At 38.8% G+C, this 16,771-nt stretch overlaps 1 protein-coding gene across 6 annotated transcripts in view; it reads left to right on the top strand.

Moving 5' to 3' along the window:
* ARHGEF28 (Rho guanine nucleotide exchange factor 28) overlaps positions 1-16,771 on the top strand; it is a 259,146-nt gene that overhangs the window by 139,543 nt on the left and 102,832 nt on the right. The window contains exon 1 of one of the 6 annotated variants that reach the window (XM_036226274.1): positions 6,705-7,852. The exons of the other annotated variants lie outside the window; for them this stretch is intronic. Within the exon in view, the coding sequence (XP_036082167.1) occupies positions 7,768-7,852 (85 nt within the window). The 5' untranslated portion in view covers positions 6,705-7,767. Of the gene's footprint in view, positions 1-6,704; positions 7,853-16,771 lie in introns of those variants that run through there. 6 annotated transcript variants of the gene reach the window in all.

Here is a 16,771-nt window from a genome sequence, read left to right as displayed (position 1 = left end):
TCCATAGATTACATCCCTAAAGATTCTATTTTGATGTTTAAATCAAGTGATTAGCTTATCAGTTTCAAATGAGTAAAACGTTTTAAGGAAACTACAACTAATTTATGAAACAAATGAAAAATACAAAATGTATTTTGGAGACAGCACTTATTAAAATTTTAAATTGAAAATTAAAATTCCACCTAAGAATTTCCTCTCTTTTTCTTATATTGAAATACTTCAGAATACCTGTGTATATAAATATTTAATGAAAGAATTGCCCTCACAGAAGACTCATTGGGCTGTGGGCTTGATTGCAGTGTAAATGTGTTTATGTGAGTTTAGGTTTGGTTTTTACTAAGTACCAGTGGTTAATCTCTTGGGAGGGACTTTAGAGCAATTAAGATTCTGGTTAGCTTTCATGCCAGGGGTACAGACTCTAACAATTTATTGGGACAATTCACTTTAACTTTTAGAGTGGCTAATTTAGAAGGTATTTTTGTGAAACATACCCGTAGTTCAGGCATGGGCAAAAAAGTCAGCAGAATTTATTCTTCTCTATAATAGGAGATTCTGCTAAAGAATACATGCAGATAAAGTATAGAGAAGAAGCAATGCAATTAGAGTTTGAATAGGAGTTCCAATAATAATCTGTTGTTTCTTTTTGATATTTAAAATAACAAAAATGTGAATAAAGAGCGAAGTTAAAGGTATCTAGAACTTGAGAAGAAAACTTCGAGTAAGCTAGCTGGGTTTCATCCAAGTTCTTGAGATTTGTCCACCAAAAGAGTTTCTGCTAATCGAATTGTGGTAGATTTACCTGCCCACAGTTGCCGTATGGGAGGTTTGCATTGGGGTTAGCTCTTGGAAACCTATCAACCTTAAGGAGACACTATTTGTTTCTGAAAAAATAAAATTATTTTCAGCATACCATTTTTTAATGACTAGTTAGTTTCCTCAGAGTTACATGGTAACTTCATGTCATAAGTTAAACAAAAGGAAATGGAATTTTATGCTTGACTTGAATTCTGTATATCTGAAGAAGTGATGCAAACATCCTTTTAGCATGAATTCCAAACATTTAATCAATATAGATGCTGTACTTTTTGCCCCCATCCTTTAAATTGTTTTTAAACTTTATTTTTTAGAAGTTTTAGATTTACGAAAAAAGTTGTAAAGATAATACGGAGAGTTCCCATGTGCCCATTTTCCCACTTCCCTGGTTTCACCTGTTATTAACATCATATGTTATTATGGTACATTTGTTGATATTAATAAACCAGCATTGATACATTATTACTGACTAAAGTCCATACTTTATTTTAACAGTTTTTATCTGATTTTCTTTTTCTGTCCCAGGATTCCATCCAAGATACCATATTACATTTAGTTGTCATGTTTCCTTAGGCTTCTCTTGGCTGTGAGAGTTTCTCAGACTTCTCTTGTTTTAGATGATCTTGGCAGTTTTAGAAGTACTGGTCAAGTATTTTGTAGCATGTCCCTCCATTGGTATTTTTCTGATGTTTTTCCCACCGTTAAACTGGGGCTCTGGGTTCTGGGAGGAAGTCTAGAAAGTGCCATTTCGTCACATATATCAATGGTATATTCTGTCAGCATTGCTTATCACTGTTAATGATGACCTTGATGACCAGGCAAAGGTAAGGTCTGTCAGGTTTCTCCATGATGAAGTTACTCTTCCCCACTACTCTTTCCATACTTGTCCTCTTTGGAAAGAAGTGATGATGTGCAGTGCATACTTCAGAGGTAGAGAGTTATTGTGTATTCTTCCTTGTGGGTAAAACATCTATATAAATTATTTGGAATTCTTCTACATGGGAGACTTGTACTCCCTCATTTATTGATTTAATTTATGTTAGTATAGATTGAAAGATATTTTATACTTTGGGTAATAATCTAGTACTACTTTATTTGTTGTTCAGAGTGTCCTAGCTTTGGAAATGGGGAACTCTTTCAATTTGCTTTTGTTTACTTTCTACATATACCTATCGTTATGGATTTTTTTTGTTTGTTTTTTAGGGTGGTGAAAATATTTTCTATGGTAGTGTAATAGTAGACACATGACACTGCATTTGTTAAAATTCATAGAACTTATGGCTACAGAATAAACTTTAATGTGTGCAAATAAAAAAATTAAGAAGTTGGAGGATCCTATGGAATTCAGAATGTGACAAAAGAATCTATTTACTAAAAATGTGTGACATGCCTTACTGTAGGGAGTAGGGGGCAGACATTAGTAACTTTGGAAATAAATAGAGTCTGTAAGAATAAAAACGAAAGGAACTATACATATACAATTTCTCTAGGTGATACAGTTGTTTCCTGCAGAGGTACAGGTTAACAATTCTGATACCACTGTAAATGTGTATGGGAAATGTACAATTAAGTAAATGAATTATGGATAGTAGGTGCCAGGTTCCTCACTCTTTGAGTAGGAGTTTATAGATAAGCAAGGGGAGGAGGCAGGGATGATTCATATGCTAATGAATTAGAGTTGTAGGCATGAGTATGCACTCATGACTAGTTAATATAGCTACACATGGTTGCATAGAGAAGTGTTTGTAGATGTGTGTGTGTACACACATACATATTAGGATACACATACATATATATTTCCCTGCCCTGTTAGATGAGAGGACCTAGAAGCAGAAATACTCCAGGGACACATACAAGATGAGACACTCTTTAAAATTAAGAGAGTATCCATTACATTTTATGTGAATTTTAGCTTCAGAATTGATAGTTCAGAGTTTGTTAAAACTATTTAAATTCTTTTCTCATTTTATACCTCATAGTTAACTTATTTACACATGAATAACCATATAAAAGTCTATAGAACAAGTAGAACTTTGAATGTTAAAACTGAATTAAGTTCATAGGTTTGGGAAAATTGGAATTGGAACATGGTTAGAATAAACCTAAAATGCAATAGTAGATGTTGCTCTAAGTGCCTTGACTCTTCCTAGTATGAGGAGTTTATAACGAGATACGTTCTGACCCCCCACCTGCCTCCGTCCAGACTCAGATTTTGTGTCCTTGCTTCTCCCACCTACAGGGACCCTCACGTCGCCACCCACAGCTGACTCTCCAAGATTAATGAAAAATTCCTCCCTATTTATTGTTCAGAAAAAACTAAGCCAATTAGTCCTAATCCTTTCCTTTCAGGTATTCCCAGGAACTTCATGCTTAAAACAAAATGAGATCCACCAATGATCTTTTTTTTCTCTCTCAAGAGAATCATATAAGTAAGAACCATACCTGTAGCAATATGAAACGCTGTTGGAAGCTTTGACGATATAATTCTTCAGCCAGAAAATCTATTATTTTCCTGTCCTGAAGTGTTTTGTGCATTTTCTTTTTATACTACCTGTGGATATAGCATAATGCAAGTCATGTCATCTTATTGAATTTCTAGATAGTGTTCATTTTTTTCCTTAGACAATAGGATGACGTAAGGGGGCATATTGGAATCTCTGAAGGAACATGAAGGTTTTTCGTTGAAATAAATCAAGTTAATAAAGGTAGATGAGAAACAAAAAAAAAATTATTAATTTTAAAGTAAGGTAATATTATGAATGGTGGCATTCTAGAATTTCAATATATGACAACGGTGGTTGCACCATGTTCCCAATTCACATCTAATATATGTGAATTCAATTTTATGCGCTCTGTTAAAAAAAAAAAAAAACGTGGGCAGTAGGGAAAAAAATAATAATTTAAACCTTGGGTGGCTCCACCCATGATTGCACTCTGTGAATGTAATGTCCCCAAGTGAGTGTGACACCGGCGATATGAATGTACTGTTCCCACCATGCTTGTCATAATGAGCACATCTAACCACATGGATATGAGTTGTGCTTTTAAAGATCCTCATTTCTATATGACGTGGCCTCTCAAAGCCACACATTTCACCTGGTGCCCAACCAAAGTGACAGTGTTCTCCAACAAAGAAATGCTTAATTTGAATTTAGAAGACATAGCACCCTTCTAAGGGATTTTTGAGGGAAATTTCAATCATCTGAGTTTCACCTAATACTAGAACCTGAGGCTCCATTAAATTGTGACTGTGCTGAAGTTATCCAGAATAGGCTTGTTCTGGCATTAGGGGTGTTGCCTCCTCTTGTCTGTATTTTTTATGACTTTTTTCAAAAATGATTTCTAGCAGTGTTAAATAAGGTGGGAGTCAAACAAGGGAGCAGAGAAGAAAAACATCTTCCTCCTCCGCTTTTTGCCTGGTATAATTTTTTGAAACGTCTTTGCACATTGCCATGTCTCAGTTTTGAAAATTAAGCTATTACTTCTGAGGTAAAGATAAGAATACTTCAGTGTCTACAAACTAGAAGATAAATATAACGAAAGAGAAACTTTGTATTTAATATTTAAGCTAAAATTTATTGAACACTTAAGTTCTTTACTGTTATCTCTTTGTTCTCACAAATCTTTGAAGTATAAATGTTGTGATTTAATTTTATGTGAAACAACTGAGGATCAGAAAGTATGAGTGACTTGATTAGGACCACTAAGCAAATAAGTGACAAAGCCACTGTTTGAGTCCAGATATATATGGCTCCAAAAACCCGTGATTTTTCTTTTTGGCTTGTGATTCTTAAAAACGTGAGTTAAAACATAGTTCTTACCCTCAAGGAATTTGAGGTCCCATTGGAAGATAAGAAAGGTATACAAATATTATAATTCAAATCGAAATATAAATACCCTTTTATGGAAGTTTAATTTTATCAAGGTTGAAAGGTAGGTGACCTGTTTTCCAGATAAGGAGAATGAAAGAAAGTTTCTCTTCTATATAGGTCTTCCAGAAAGCTGAAACTTAAAAGTAGCAGCAGCTGCCCTTGATAATTGTAACCTTATAGAGGTTATTTTCTAAGTAAGAGATTTTCTAATTAAAGGAAGTTGATGAAATCATTCACACTCCTGCATCATTGTGGTTGTATGATACCTGGTGAGAAAGTGGCCTTGGGGATATATTACATTGAATTCTAGCCACTGCAATTGCAATCAGCCAGAGAAAGCAAAGAAATTAACCCACTGAATATGAATGAGATGTAAATAACATCTTGAATTAATTTAAATATTGGCACAATGGGAGGAAAAAAGCCAACTACTAGAGAAAACAAGGAGGATAAATAAATGACCCATGTTCAGGAGATATTATTGGGTGGGCAAGAAAATGAGCTGGCCTAAAAATAAAAAAGGCTATGCAAACACAATATTTTCTACTTCACTTTATATAGTAACTGAACTGTGTATGATTGGTCAGTGCAAATCATTTTATTCTTTAAAAGTTGTTGATAAATAATAAAGCAAATAGATTTGAAAATTTCTTACATATGTTGATTGGGTGACTCACCCGTATTGGGTAGCTCTAGTAGTTCTGTCAGAATAATTTCCATATCAATAGTCAATTGATATGCAATTAATTGGTCAATAGGGACTGTACTTTGGAGAAATTTAGATTAAGATGGATCTACCTGGGTATAGAAATGGCTTATCAACCACTGATGGTCAAGGGAGGAGAAGCCTACTCCAGTAGTTTGTTGACCTGAGGCTTATCCTACTTAAGTGGCTCTAAAACTTTACTTTGCATCTGAAAGAAAGATAAGATAACAGTAACTCCTGGTCCAGCATTTTCTTTGCAGTTTGGTGATCTTCTGCACTGGGGGAAGTTTCTTTTCTTTGGTCTATGGACATCTCTGAAGGCAGCCAAGGATACGGGGGACCTATGCACATCCCAGGTATTGCACGGAGCCTTAAAGAAAAATGGGCTTTCTCTACCCATAAGTACTACTATTTTTTCAAATATACTGTAGTGACCAATAAAATACAAATGTACTTTTAAATCCTTTACAAGAGTTCATGTAGTTTTTTGTCAAGATAAGTGTTTCAATAAGAAAATATTAAATATACTACAGCTTTTGTGTAAAGATTCTCCATCCTCAGGTTGAGACTAATAAGTGTAAATCATTCATTCAGCACATGCCTGCAATGTCCCTGACAGTGTTTTAAGCCCTGAAAAAAATAAAAATACCTACCCACAAGATTTTATTGATTTCCTTATTAAAGATTTATTGGACTAAAACCCTCCAACCTGATGTAAGGGTCGAGAGTAATTTATCCTTACAGTTGCACCCAACTGATTAAGAAGAATATGTAATTATTCTTCAAATCAAAGGCCACAGAATAGAAAATTATTAATATTTATTTTCACTTAATTGTAATGCTTACAATTATCTTCTAGTTGTATTTTGTTCTAGTTGTATATTTATGTAGGTAACCATATAAAAACACAGTAGTGATTTATGTCATTTTATGTGATTTGGATTTAAATTTGAAATTAAGTGATGTCTCTCTTTTTCTACTTCTCTCTGTGCCTCTCACCAAACTCCTACCCAGTCAGACAGGATTAACTGTTATGGAGCAGGTTATGCATCTATTTTCTTACACAGCAAAGCACAATAGTGCCAACAATTTGGGAAATAATTGAATTAAAGAGATGAATATTAATGAGACACAGATAGTCATGGTCCAAGTCTGCAGAGTAGAACAGATCCTCATATTGTTTCCACTCTCCTTTAGTTTATTCGAATGTCAGACAGCCTCACAAAACAAAACACAACACTTCTTTCTAACACTACTAAAAGCTTAAAAGAGACTCTACTATGAGACTTGGGAGATTACACACACACACACACACACACACACACACACACACACACACACACGTTTCCTACTGCAGGTCTTGGTTCCTGTGCTTGAGTTTATATGGGGCACATGTATCTGGGTGCTTCTAGTGAGTAGGGAAGTAGTTTGGCCAGTGTCATGATATGGGGAGATGGTAATGGGTTTTTACTGAATGCTAATTACTGAGTTAGTTGTTCAGGGACAGTGTTAGCCATTTTGAGACAAACTCCAAGTTTAGATCGGAGCAAAGGTGCTCAAATTCTTATGATTGACAGTCAAACTTGGCGATAATTTAAGAAAAATACCCCAATTGTGCTAAGTAGTAGTAGAAGACTTTGCCTGAATTTAATGAGATGAGTATAATTCTTTATACGAGTCAAAGCTCCCAACCACTTCAGGATTAAAAGAGTGGGCAGACTGGGTGTTAAATGAATTATCAGAGCTATTTTGGCTCTTAGATTTGAAAAGCTGCCAAACTGCCAATGGTATGAAAGAATAGAGGGCTCTGGAAAAAATCCTTGCCCCGAGTGTGATGGCCTTTATTTGCCTGTGTATGGTGCTTTCTGGCTGTCCACACATATAAACCTCAACCTTTATCTAACACTGCACAGGGTGGCTTTTCTGAGAAATGATCCTCTAGCTCCAGATCTAAACAATCGCCTGCATTTGGAAGCTGTTCTTGAATCACAAGCAGCTCTTTCAATTACCACTTACCTTTCTTCTTCATTTCCATTTCCAGCCACCAGAAGAGGGGAGTTAATGATTCATTTGCTCCCAGTGACCTTTTGAATAACTGGACTGTGGTGTACCAGTGTGACTCTTAGCTCCCTCTGTCTCCTCCTTTTGCTTCCCTAGTTTGGCTTTAATATTTACAGCCTCCTTCTCGGTCTACATGCCTGAACGCCTGAAGGAAGCAAAACATTTATTGCCTCTCCCTCCCCGTGTTCTCAAGCTTTTCACTCAGCCCCATTCCTTCCTTTTACATCACATGAGAAACTTGCCTCCTGGCTGGGACGCCCGAGTTCTTCCGGAGTCTCTACTGTTGAATCTGTTGATTTCGCCAAAACAAAAAAGATGGATTCTGACTCAGACTCACCTTTTAACTACTCGTGGCCTTCCTTCCCCAAAATGAAGATTCGACGGAGGGTGTCCAAACAAGGTAGATCACGGGATCGTTTATTCCCCCGCCAGAGCCAAGCCAATAATCTTCATATTCTTACCTTTCTCTTCCTTGTTCTTTTGCCAGACTGTTTTCTGATGAAGTGCGTGTTTATACCTGTCTTTATAAAACTCTCACTGTATAAATACTTTACATATAAATATCTGAGGTGAACCTACTTGTTCTTACCTTCCTTTCACTTTGAATCTTCCTTTGTGCTATTCTGTGCACGCGTAATTCTCTTTAAAAAAATAAAAATGAAGGGAGTTTTTAGTTCAAGATAAATGTTTTGGATTCACTTAATCAGAGTTATCTTGACAGTAAAGAGTCCTATGGATTTAAATGTGCCAGGCTGTTGTGGGATAAGCAGAGAACTATGCATGCATTTGATACCCAGTTTCGGCTTCTTTTGTGTTTTAGTTTTCAAGTGTGCGTTAATTTTAAAAAATTTTGTATTTTAGAAAAATGTTCTGTTTTATACTACTTTATTGATTTTTATAGATTCTCTAAGGAAAGGATTTTATGAAAGTAATTTCAACAAGAAGGCTTACTTATCTCCAGGGGATATAGTCATATATTAAAAAGTTTGTTAACAATAATTACCAAGTATTCAAAAATTATTTCCTGCCGAAGGGAGAAGGGCCATTTATCTGTAGTGTGATTAGTGATGGAGTGGGTTTACACCACTTATTCTTCCTCACCTGCAACCCACTCTCGTGTGGGCCTTGGTAACCGAGGGGCAAGTTGGTATTCGGGCACAGCAGAGGTGCCCTGAGCGTCTTACCAGTGTCCTTGCTGGACTCAGCAGGTGGTGACTGCTGCATTCTGAGATTTACCAAAACAAGAAAGGTAGTCAATAAATCTTTTCCATTTCTTGTCTTGTCTCTGTGTCTATGTGGCTGTTTTTAATTTAAGAAAAAAGGAACGTTTTCATGAGCTTACCAGCAGAATAGGTGTCTCTGAAAATGGGGATCTCTGTAGCATTGTCTCTGGGGAGCAAAATTCTTTATTCTCTAGAGCAGAATGTCCTAGTGCATTTTTCCCAGATAAAAATGGAGGCTGGCAGTTGTCGACACACCTGGTTCTCTTCGAGAATCTTTTTCCTTCTTCTAAAATAGAGGGGTGTGTGTTTGTTTGCTCTTTGGCTGGGATCAACGCCAGCCCTGGGAAAAAGATGGGTTAAACATCTAGGGGTGGTAGAAAGCTTCAGCCTGAACAAATCTCCCATGCTGCTCAGCTGCCATGAAATTCTATTATGAGAGACTTAAAAAATTTGTACAACATTCTCTTTTCCTGTTATTCTGTTTTAAAATTAAATTTTTTCTTCTTTGGTGTAAAGAACCATGATGCATGCAACTAACCATTAAATGATTCAGGGGAAAAAGAATACACTTATGAGAGAGCATGAGCATGTGCATGTAAAAGCAAGCACAGATACAAATGCAAAATGGAGTGAAATGTTAACAATAGGTAAATCTGGGTAAAGGGTAATATATTGGTGCTTTTTGTGCTTTTCTTCCAGGCTTTCTGCAAGCTTGAAATTATTTCTAAATAATTTTTAGAAATTTTAAAATTACTCCTGAGAGGAGAGAGATACTAAGTCACTCAGACTTTAGAGTTAATATTGTTAGTCTTGGTACATTGAGAAGTTCTTGAGGGCAGATACCAGTTTTGTAAGACTGCTATGTCTTTGTGCTGATTCTAACCCAATTAAATTTGGAGTAATAATCTGTTCAATATATTTTTGTACTTACATTTCCTGGCTGGCTGACTGAATGCCTGTGTTGTTGGGGGCCTGGGTAGCCTAACAACCTGGAGAGATGTAGGATTAATGATTAGGAGGCCAGTGGAGAACCTTGAGAGCCCAGTGGAATTGGAGGAAATGCATTAATCATGCCCTCCTTTGAAATCCAAAGTTGGAGCCCAGCCACTTTGAGCCACAGCAGAAAGTCATAACATAGCTATGTGTAAATTAAACTTGACTCAAGTGAAAGCAGGTACCTGGAATATGAAAATGATTAACTATTTGCTGCTAGTAAACAAAAGACAGGTGGAAATAAGATTAGTAGCAGAAAGTTGGGGATTGTCAGACAGTGTCCCATGCTTCCTCTTTTCATTAAATGGTGGCGACTTAGTTGTGAAGAGTGGGTTTGGTCATGCCGCAATGTTAGCTGGACAGGGTCCCAGGTGCATAGGCCTCAGAGATGACTTGGTTCAACCACTTCACTTTACAGAGGGTGATGAGGCCCAAAGAAGTGAAGTGATGAGGAATTGTTCATGTGTTTTACAAGTATTTTCAAAGTGCCGAGCTCTGTCCTAGAGGGTGGGGCAAAGTAGTAAACCAGACAGATACCATCCCTGCTTACAGGGGTCTTAACGCTGGAAATGGATCTCACATCCCGCAAGGACCCAGGCACGCCACCTCCATGTGGCAGAGGAAAACCCAGAAACCTGATATTTTCAGCCCAGTGATTAGTTTGTGAACTGTGTTGTGTTGTCCCTTAGAGCAGGGGTCCTCAATCCCCGGGCCGTGGACTGGTACCCGTCCGTGGCCTGTTGGGAACCTGGCTGCACAGCAGGAGGTGAGTGGTGGGCAAACAAATGAAGCTTCATCTGGATTTGCAGTCAGTGGGAGCATCACCACCTCAGCTCCACCTCAGATGATCAGGTATTAGATTCTCATGGGAACACCGGTCCCTGGTGCTGAAAAGGTTAGGGACCACTGTAGACGTAAGGATGATCTAATTATTATAGTCTTTAAAACCAGGGTAACTTGAATTTCTTTCTCATTCTTTCCTTCCTTATAATCATTACCAACATCATTCTCAGAATATGGTTCCAGTCACCTGGGAAATCATGAAGGAGGTTTTGTGGGCTTGGAATTTCAGGCTTATTAACAAATCTCTCATATTTGGTCAGACATTCTCTTTTATTTTCTATTACTCTTTCTCTGTCCTCACCCTCCTTGTTATATTATCTTTTTTTTTTTAAATACCCCACCTGTTCTTATTATTACTATTTTTGATAGACACATATACATACACATAATGGGATTGTTTAGAGAGGTGAAAATTTAGAAGATTTGATAATAGAAGGAAAACTACATTAGCAGAAACCCACCAATACTAATATGTCAACTAAAAAGTGCATCTAGTACTTTCTTATCCTCATGTCTTTAGAAGAAAAGATAAAAGGATGTAACTTAGAGGTAGTGCCTTTGGAAAGGACCAGTATCTAGAGGATGAAAGCAGTTAAAACCAAGCTGCCCCAAATATATTTCTAGGATTCTCAAGCGTTGCCCTTTGTCATTTTATGGGCAGCTCTAGGACAGGCCGTACTGGGAGCCTAGTGGTTAATAATTGGAGTGAGCCAGAATTCACAACTGTTCTGCTTCAAGGACTCCAGGAATGCCTGGATTTTTGTTTTGTTGGAGATTTTTTCGGTAGGAGAGTCAACCAATAAATTTAATATTTATTAATCGAAGGTTTGAAAAGATAGGGATTAGGCCTTACCTAAGTTTCCTATAATTATCATTTAATCTTTAAAATGCACTTTAAAATATAAATCATCAGGACAATCCCTGGAATGTCAAACCGTCTTTCGTGCCTTTCATTTATTTATGCATCTTTTCTCATTGTCTCCTGCTCCAGCTCAAATCATATGCTTCTCTAACGACACAAAGTATGAAAGTGCACTTTTTATTTTTTTTCCTTTTTGCTGGTGCAAAACCAGTCTGCGGTTGCCAAAGGAGGGATTACCTATCAGAAAGCTGTGGGCAAGCAAGTGAAGCCAAAGAATGTAAAGAGTGCCAAATTTTCTGTAGTTGTAGTCAGAATAACTAATATTTATATGGTACTTAATTGATCATAACAATCACTGTTTACTAACTGTGGTAGGTACTTTACATATATAGATATTATCTCTGTTTTACAAGTGAGGAAACTGAGGCTTAGAGAGTTTTAAAGTTATTCCTAAGGCCATTCCAAGAAATGCAGAGAACAGTAATCATGGTAATATAAGGAAGGAAATGAATAGATGAGTGACATATATATATATATATATATATATATATATATATATATATATACACACATACATACATACATACACACACATACATACATACACACACACATGGTGTTTTTTACATGTTGTCTTGTAAAAGTCCTGTGTGTTAGATATGGTTGTTATCTTTATTTATAATTTGGGGCTCAGAGAGGAGAAATGAGTTGCCCAATATTAGAGCTAATGAATGATAGAGTCAGGCCTACAACCAGGACCCTGAGTTCAGAGATTTTAGTATTTCCAGCATTTTTCGCCAACTTTTAGGTAGAGGCAAGGGATGGTGAACTTCAGTGGGTAGCTGCCTTATGTTCAAAAGGTGCTGGTGTGTCTCACCATCTTAGCTTTTCCCTCTCTTGTAAACCTTTGAGTAGGAATAGAGATGGCAACAGAAACTCTGGAGGAGCAAAATAGGAGTGCTGTTTCTACGCCTCGATGCACCATGCACATAGGTGTGAAGAACTGGCACATATCGTTGGTTTGGGTGGGAAAACATGGGCATGCAACTGGAGAACCGGATAGTTGGCTGAGGAGAGGCAGGACACAGTGAGAAAAGGATGGGGTAGGGGGGCTTCCAGTGTGTCCTGGAAAGTTCACAGCTTTGTCCCAGACAAAGAATGATAGAGAGACTGAGTGTGCTGGGAATGGAGATGAAAATTGTGAGACCACTGTTTTGGCCTTTTTCATGAGTGTTTGGAGGACAGGTACATAGTCTGAAAAAAATAATTCCTGACACAGTAAGTATTGAAGAAAGTTTAATGATAATTTTAAAGGTGAGTTACTTTTATCTTATGAATATATTTGTTATCTTTTTCCTACCTTCCCTTTCATGAAGTTTTTTTGGGGCACACTGCAACGCTTCCATGTGCTCGTGTGTATTTAGTCCATTCCCCAAAGGACACCTGAATACCATGGGAGGAATAAGTCACTACATAAATCCTTATTAAGGAAGAGAAACATTTTCCTAAAGATGACATAACCTGCTAAGATTTTGTTGGCTCACAATGGAGGTAGTGTCTAACCTCATGCAGAACAGTTTCAATTTTGTTCTCTGCCTGGAGGCCTACCTTTGTCAGCAGAAGAAAGAAGTTCCGTTATAAGTCTATTGCCAAACAACATAGCTATGTATTCCTCATGGCTTTTTTGAGTTAAACAAATACTTTGCCAAGTATTTGAAACTGATTTTTTTTTGGGGGGGGTGGCGCTAGTTCAAATACTTAGGCAAGTTATACTTCTACATTAATCTCTGTAAATGGAAGGGAGACACTATTTCAATTTATTACCTCATGTTCAGGAGACTCCTCTCTCTCACTCTGGTTTTGGGGAAGGACCAATGGTTGTTTATTCAGGTACGTTAGTTAAGGCAGAAAGTGATAAGTTCCATAAGAGAGGTCAGAACCAATTACATTGAAGTTAAGGGTGAAGACACCAGGTTAAGCTAAGGGCATCATGAAAGGGATGTCATTTCCATAGTCTGTGGTGAACAGGTGGGGTCTTAACAGGCATGTGGTCCCAGAGAGTCATACATAGAGCATATCAAAGTGAAGGAAAATAGCCCAGGCTTGTGCACTGTTGGTTCCTGGGGATACGGCAATGTCAAATGTTACTGGTCTCGATGCTCAATTTTGTATGGCAGCATCCTCCTCCTCTTTGCTGAACTGCGCTCACATTCCTTTAAGAGTTGTCCCTCCACGGCTCTGGTCATGGGTCCAAATGCTGCTGCCACCTCCTCATGTGACCTTGCCATGGATGTAATGGGCTGGGCACCCCATCCAGTTGGTCCAATGATAGCACCACTACTGCCTGGACATAGCTACTGGTCCAAGGTGGGCATGTGACCAAAACTTAGCCACTCACAGTCCTTCCCTGGGATTCTTCAAACTGGTATTTGGAGGGAGATGTCTTCCTTCTAGATGGCAGTGCCGGAAGGGTGAGAAGGATGCCACTAGGTGGGAGAAACCAGTTATTAGTTGGAGGAAATACTACAATCACGAAAATAGAAGCGGTTATAAGAAGGGGTCCTGCTGGGTTCCAGGCCCTCGTTCTGGTCTCCGGGGCCCTTCTGCTGCCCAGGTGCTTCCTTCTCGAGGTTAGATGTTAAATTCCTTCAGTTCTATGAGTTGCCCTCACCTGCCTCCAGGAAATCTTTTCTCCCCCTCCTTTTATTTTCATTTTAGCAAATTCAGGTGACTATTTCTCCCACTTCCAGCTAGAAATCTCCAATGTGTTCTTTAAGATGTAGCTTGAGGGTCCTTGTTCTGGAAGCCTTCCCCGAATTTCCTCAGAGGTCATTATTTTATGCTTCGTGCCACGCTGGCTTGTGTATAATTTTGTAATAGCCCTCTCATTCCTGTATTGCAGCTATTATTTAATGGCTCTCACCTTAAGACATTGAATTTCTTGAAGATGGAGACTGGAGGACCCATTTTCACACTCCAAGGCTTGGATCACAGAAAATAGGCAGTAAATACTGAAAGTGTACCGTGGCACAGATTTTCTCACACTACACCCAGATACTTCTTATTTTGTTTTTATTTCTTTATTTTGTCTATAATAGGTCTGATCTTCCTTATGAAGTCCTACCCTATAGGCAGTAGAAAGGGAAAAGGGCATTTTTTTCTTCCGATATAGAAAATTTGGTCCTGTGCAATAATGAAGATAGTCATTTTCTGTAACTGCTCAGTCTCTTTGAGTAAAATATCCAGTCTCTCAGATTTCTTCCTCCTTCTCCTCTTCCTTACCCAGCTGGTATTGAATGTGATTTCCTGATGAGGGTGGGGGCAGTGGTCGCGTGCAGGAGGTGGCTCCATCTTTGAATGCTCTCTGAGTCCTCGTGCAGATCAGCATGCTGGCCTGGGTTCTTCCTGGAGCCACAATAGTTTTATTACTGAGTCTTCTGGCCTCTGTGAGCAAGCTCCTGCAGTTGGATCCTCCCCCTGGTGTTGGCCAGGACCTGGCTATTTTCTTTCACTGACTTGGCCTTACCCTGGCTCTTACGCTACAGAAATTTTAGAATCTCTGCCCCTGGCTGCTGGCTCAGGCACTTGCCGAAAAACGTCTGCTACAGGGTCCCTTCCTTCATACTCTGGTGGGCCCCGTTGGCAGGGGCTTGACAAATACTCGACTCAGCCACTTCCTTCTCCTCTCAGAGGCCTGTGGGATCTTCGGGATCCATTCTCACCACTTAGGCAACTACGAGCAGTTTGGGAAAGCTGGCCCCGGGCCTGGTGTCTGACCTTCCTCTCCCGCCAAGTGTGCTTGGCTGTGGTTGTCCCCATGCTGGTGTGGGGCAGCATGTAGGGTGTGCTCCTTCAGAGCCCCAAATGGAGTTTCCCACCCTCAGAGTTGCCCCCAGCCTGTCTCCCACTGTTCTCCGCAGGCAGAGAAACCACTTGTCTTATCCCTTTGATCTCCATCGTCCCTACCAATGGAAAACTCTAGTTACGAATTGTAACGAATCTCATATCTAGCTCTCATTCCTACTGACCTACTCAGAGGTGCCCAGAGTTGCTCAGGATAATGAAACAAGATTTAGGGACCAAGTAGAATCTCTACACCAGGAGAAACCCAGAATAAGTTTGAGGAATCCCTGGCACTTCTTGGCTTTCATTTGAATTGTTCATTCAAAATGTTCTTGTTAGGGACACAAAAAATTAGTGAAAGTCATTTGCAAGTTGCTGAAAAGAGTAGATCTTAAGAGTTTCCATCACAAGAAAGAAAATCTTACTATGGTGATAGCTGTTAACTAGACTTATTGTGATCATTTTGTAACATATACAAGTATCTAATCATTATGCTGTACACCTGAAACTAATGTTTTGTCAATTGTACCTCGATTAAAAAAAAAGTGAAAGAATTTGCATTTCAGTGGGGAATTCTGTTTTGCTAGCATAGTTTCTGTCTATAGTAGAACTCAGTTACTTTTTAGGATATTTAGTGGGGGCGAAAAACATACATTTCTAGAGATAGGCGCTGGAGAATTGGAGATCCTCATGACTTTTGAGGTGGACAAAATCACTTTTATGTGCCAGAGTCTTTCCATAAGATCATACAAGGTTTGAATTATTCATAGGGTTTCTTGTCATGACGGCATATAGGAGCATCTTCTTCATCTGTGTTTTGTCTATAGTCACCTGAAGTATTCTTGACCAAGTCCTGCCACTTTTTTGGGGTCTTCCACTTCTGTCCCGATGTTTGCATACTGTCTTAGTTTTCTTCCCCTCCCTTTTCCCTTTCTGTAGCCTGATTTGCTTCAGGCCTTGGAGAACTGCATCCAGGAGGAAAGGAATTGCTGACTCAGTCCAGTCCTGCCCAAGTCTATACAACACATGTGACTGAACATCTTGATAGTGTGGGGGAAGCAAGGGCAGGAAAAAATTATTTACACATTTAGTAGGCCTCCTTTTTCACATAAATATATGTCCTCTTGAAGGCTACTCTGTGCTACCTCGATTAGGAGTGAGAACTTGGAAAGATTTGAGAGAAAATTGCTGTTCTCCGAGGACAATATTTTCTTCCTCTCTTCCCTTCTTCCCTCTCCCTACCTCCCTCTGTGCCTCCAGTGGGTTACAAGGGAAAACACCTGTGTTCTTCAATAATTTTGATAATTAGGTCGTTCAAAACAGCAGAATAGAACTTCCTTTAGGATCTGATTTTAGAGTACCAAGTCGTAGCTTGTACTTAGAAGAGGTTTTAAACTGCTGTTCCGTGGGGGATGGCTGAGCTGTTACAGCTCTCATCACGGCTCCTGGGAACCCCTGCACGTCCATCCTCAGCTTGACCCTTGTTAGCAGGACCAGTCCAGAGGCCCGACCTCCTCCCAGGCCTCTCTCTTCCTTTTGTAGGACACCAGGAGGG

The sequence above is a fragment of the Rousettus aegyptiacus genome, unplaced genomic scaffold (genome assembly GCF_014176215.1).
Source record: "Rousettus aegyptiacus isolate mRouAeg1 unplaced genomic scaffold, mRouAeg1.p scaffold_m13_p_8, whole genome shotgun sequence".
Classification (NCBI taxonomy): Eukaryota; Metazoa; Chordata; class Mammalia; order Chiroptera; family Pteropodidae; genus Rousettus; species Rousettus aegyptiacus.
The sequence above is the reverse complement of the archived record's forward strand: the minus strand, read 5'-3'. Positions and strand labels throughout refer to the sequence as shown.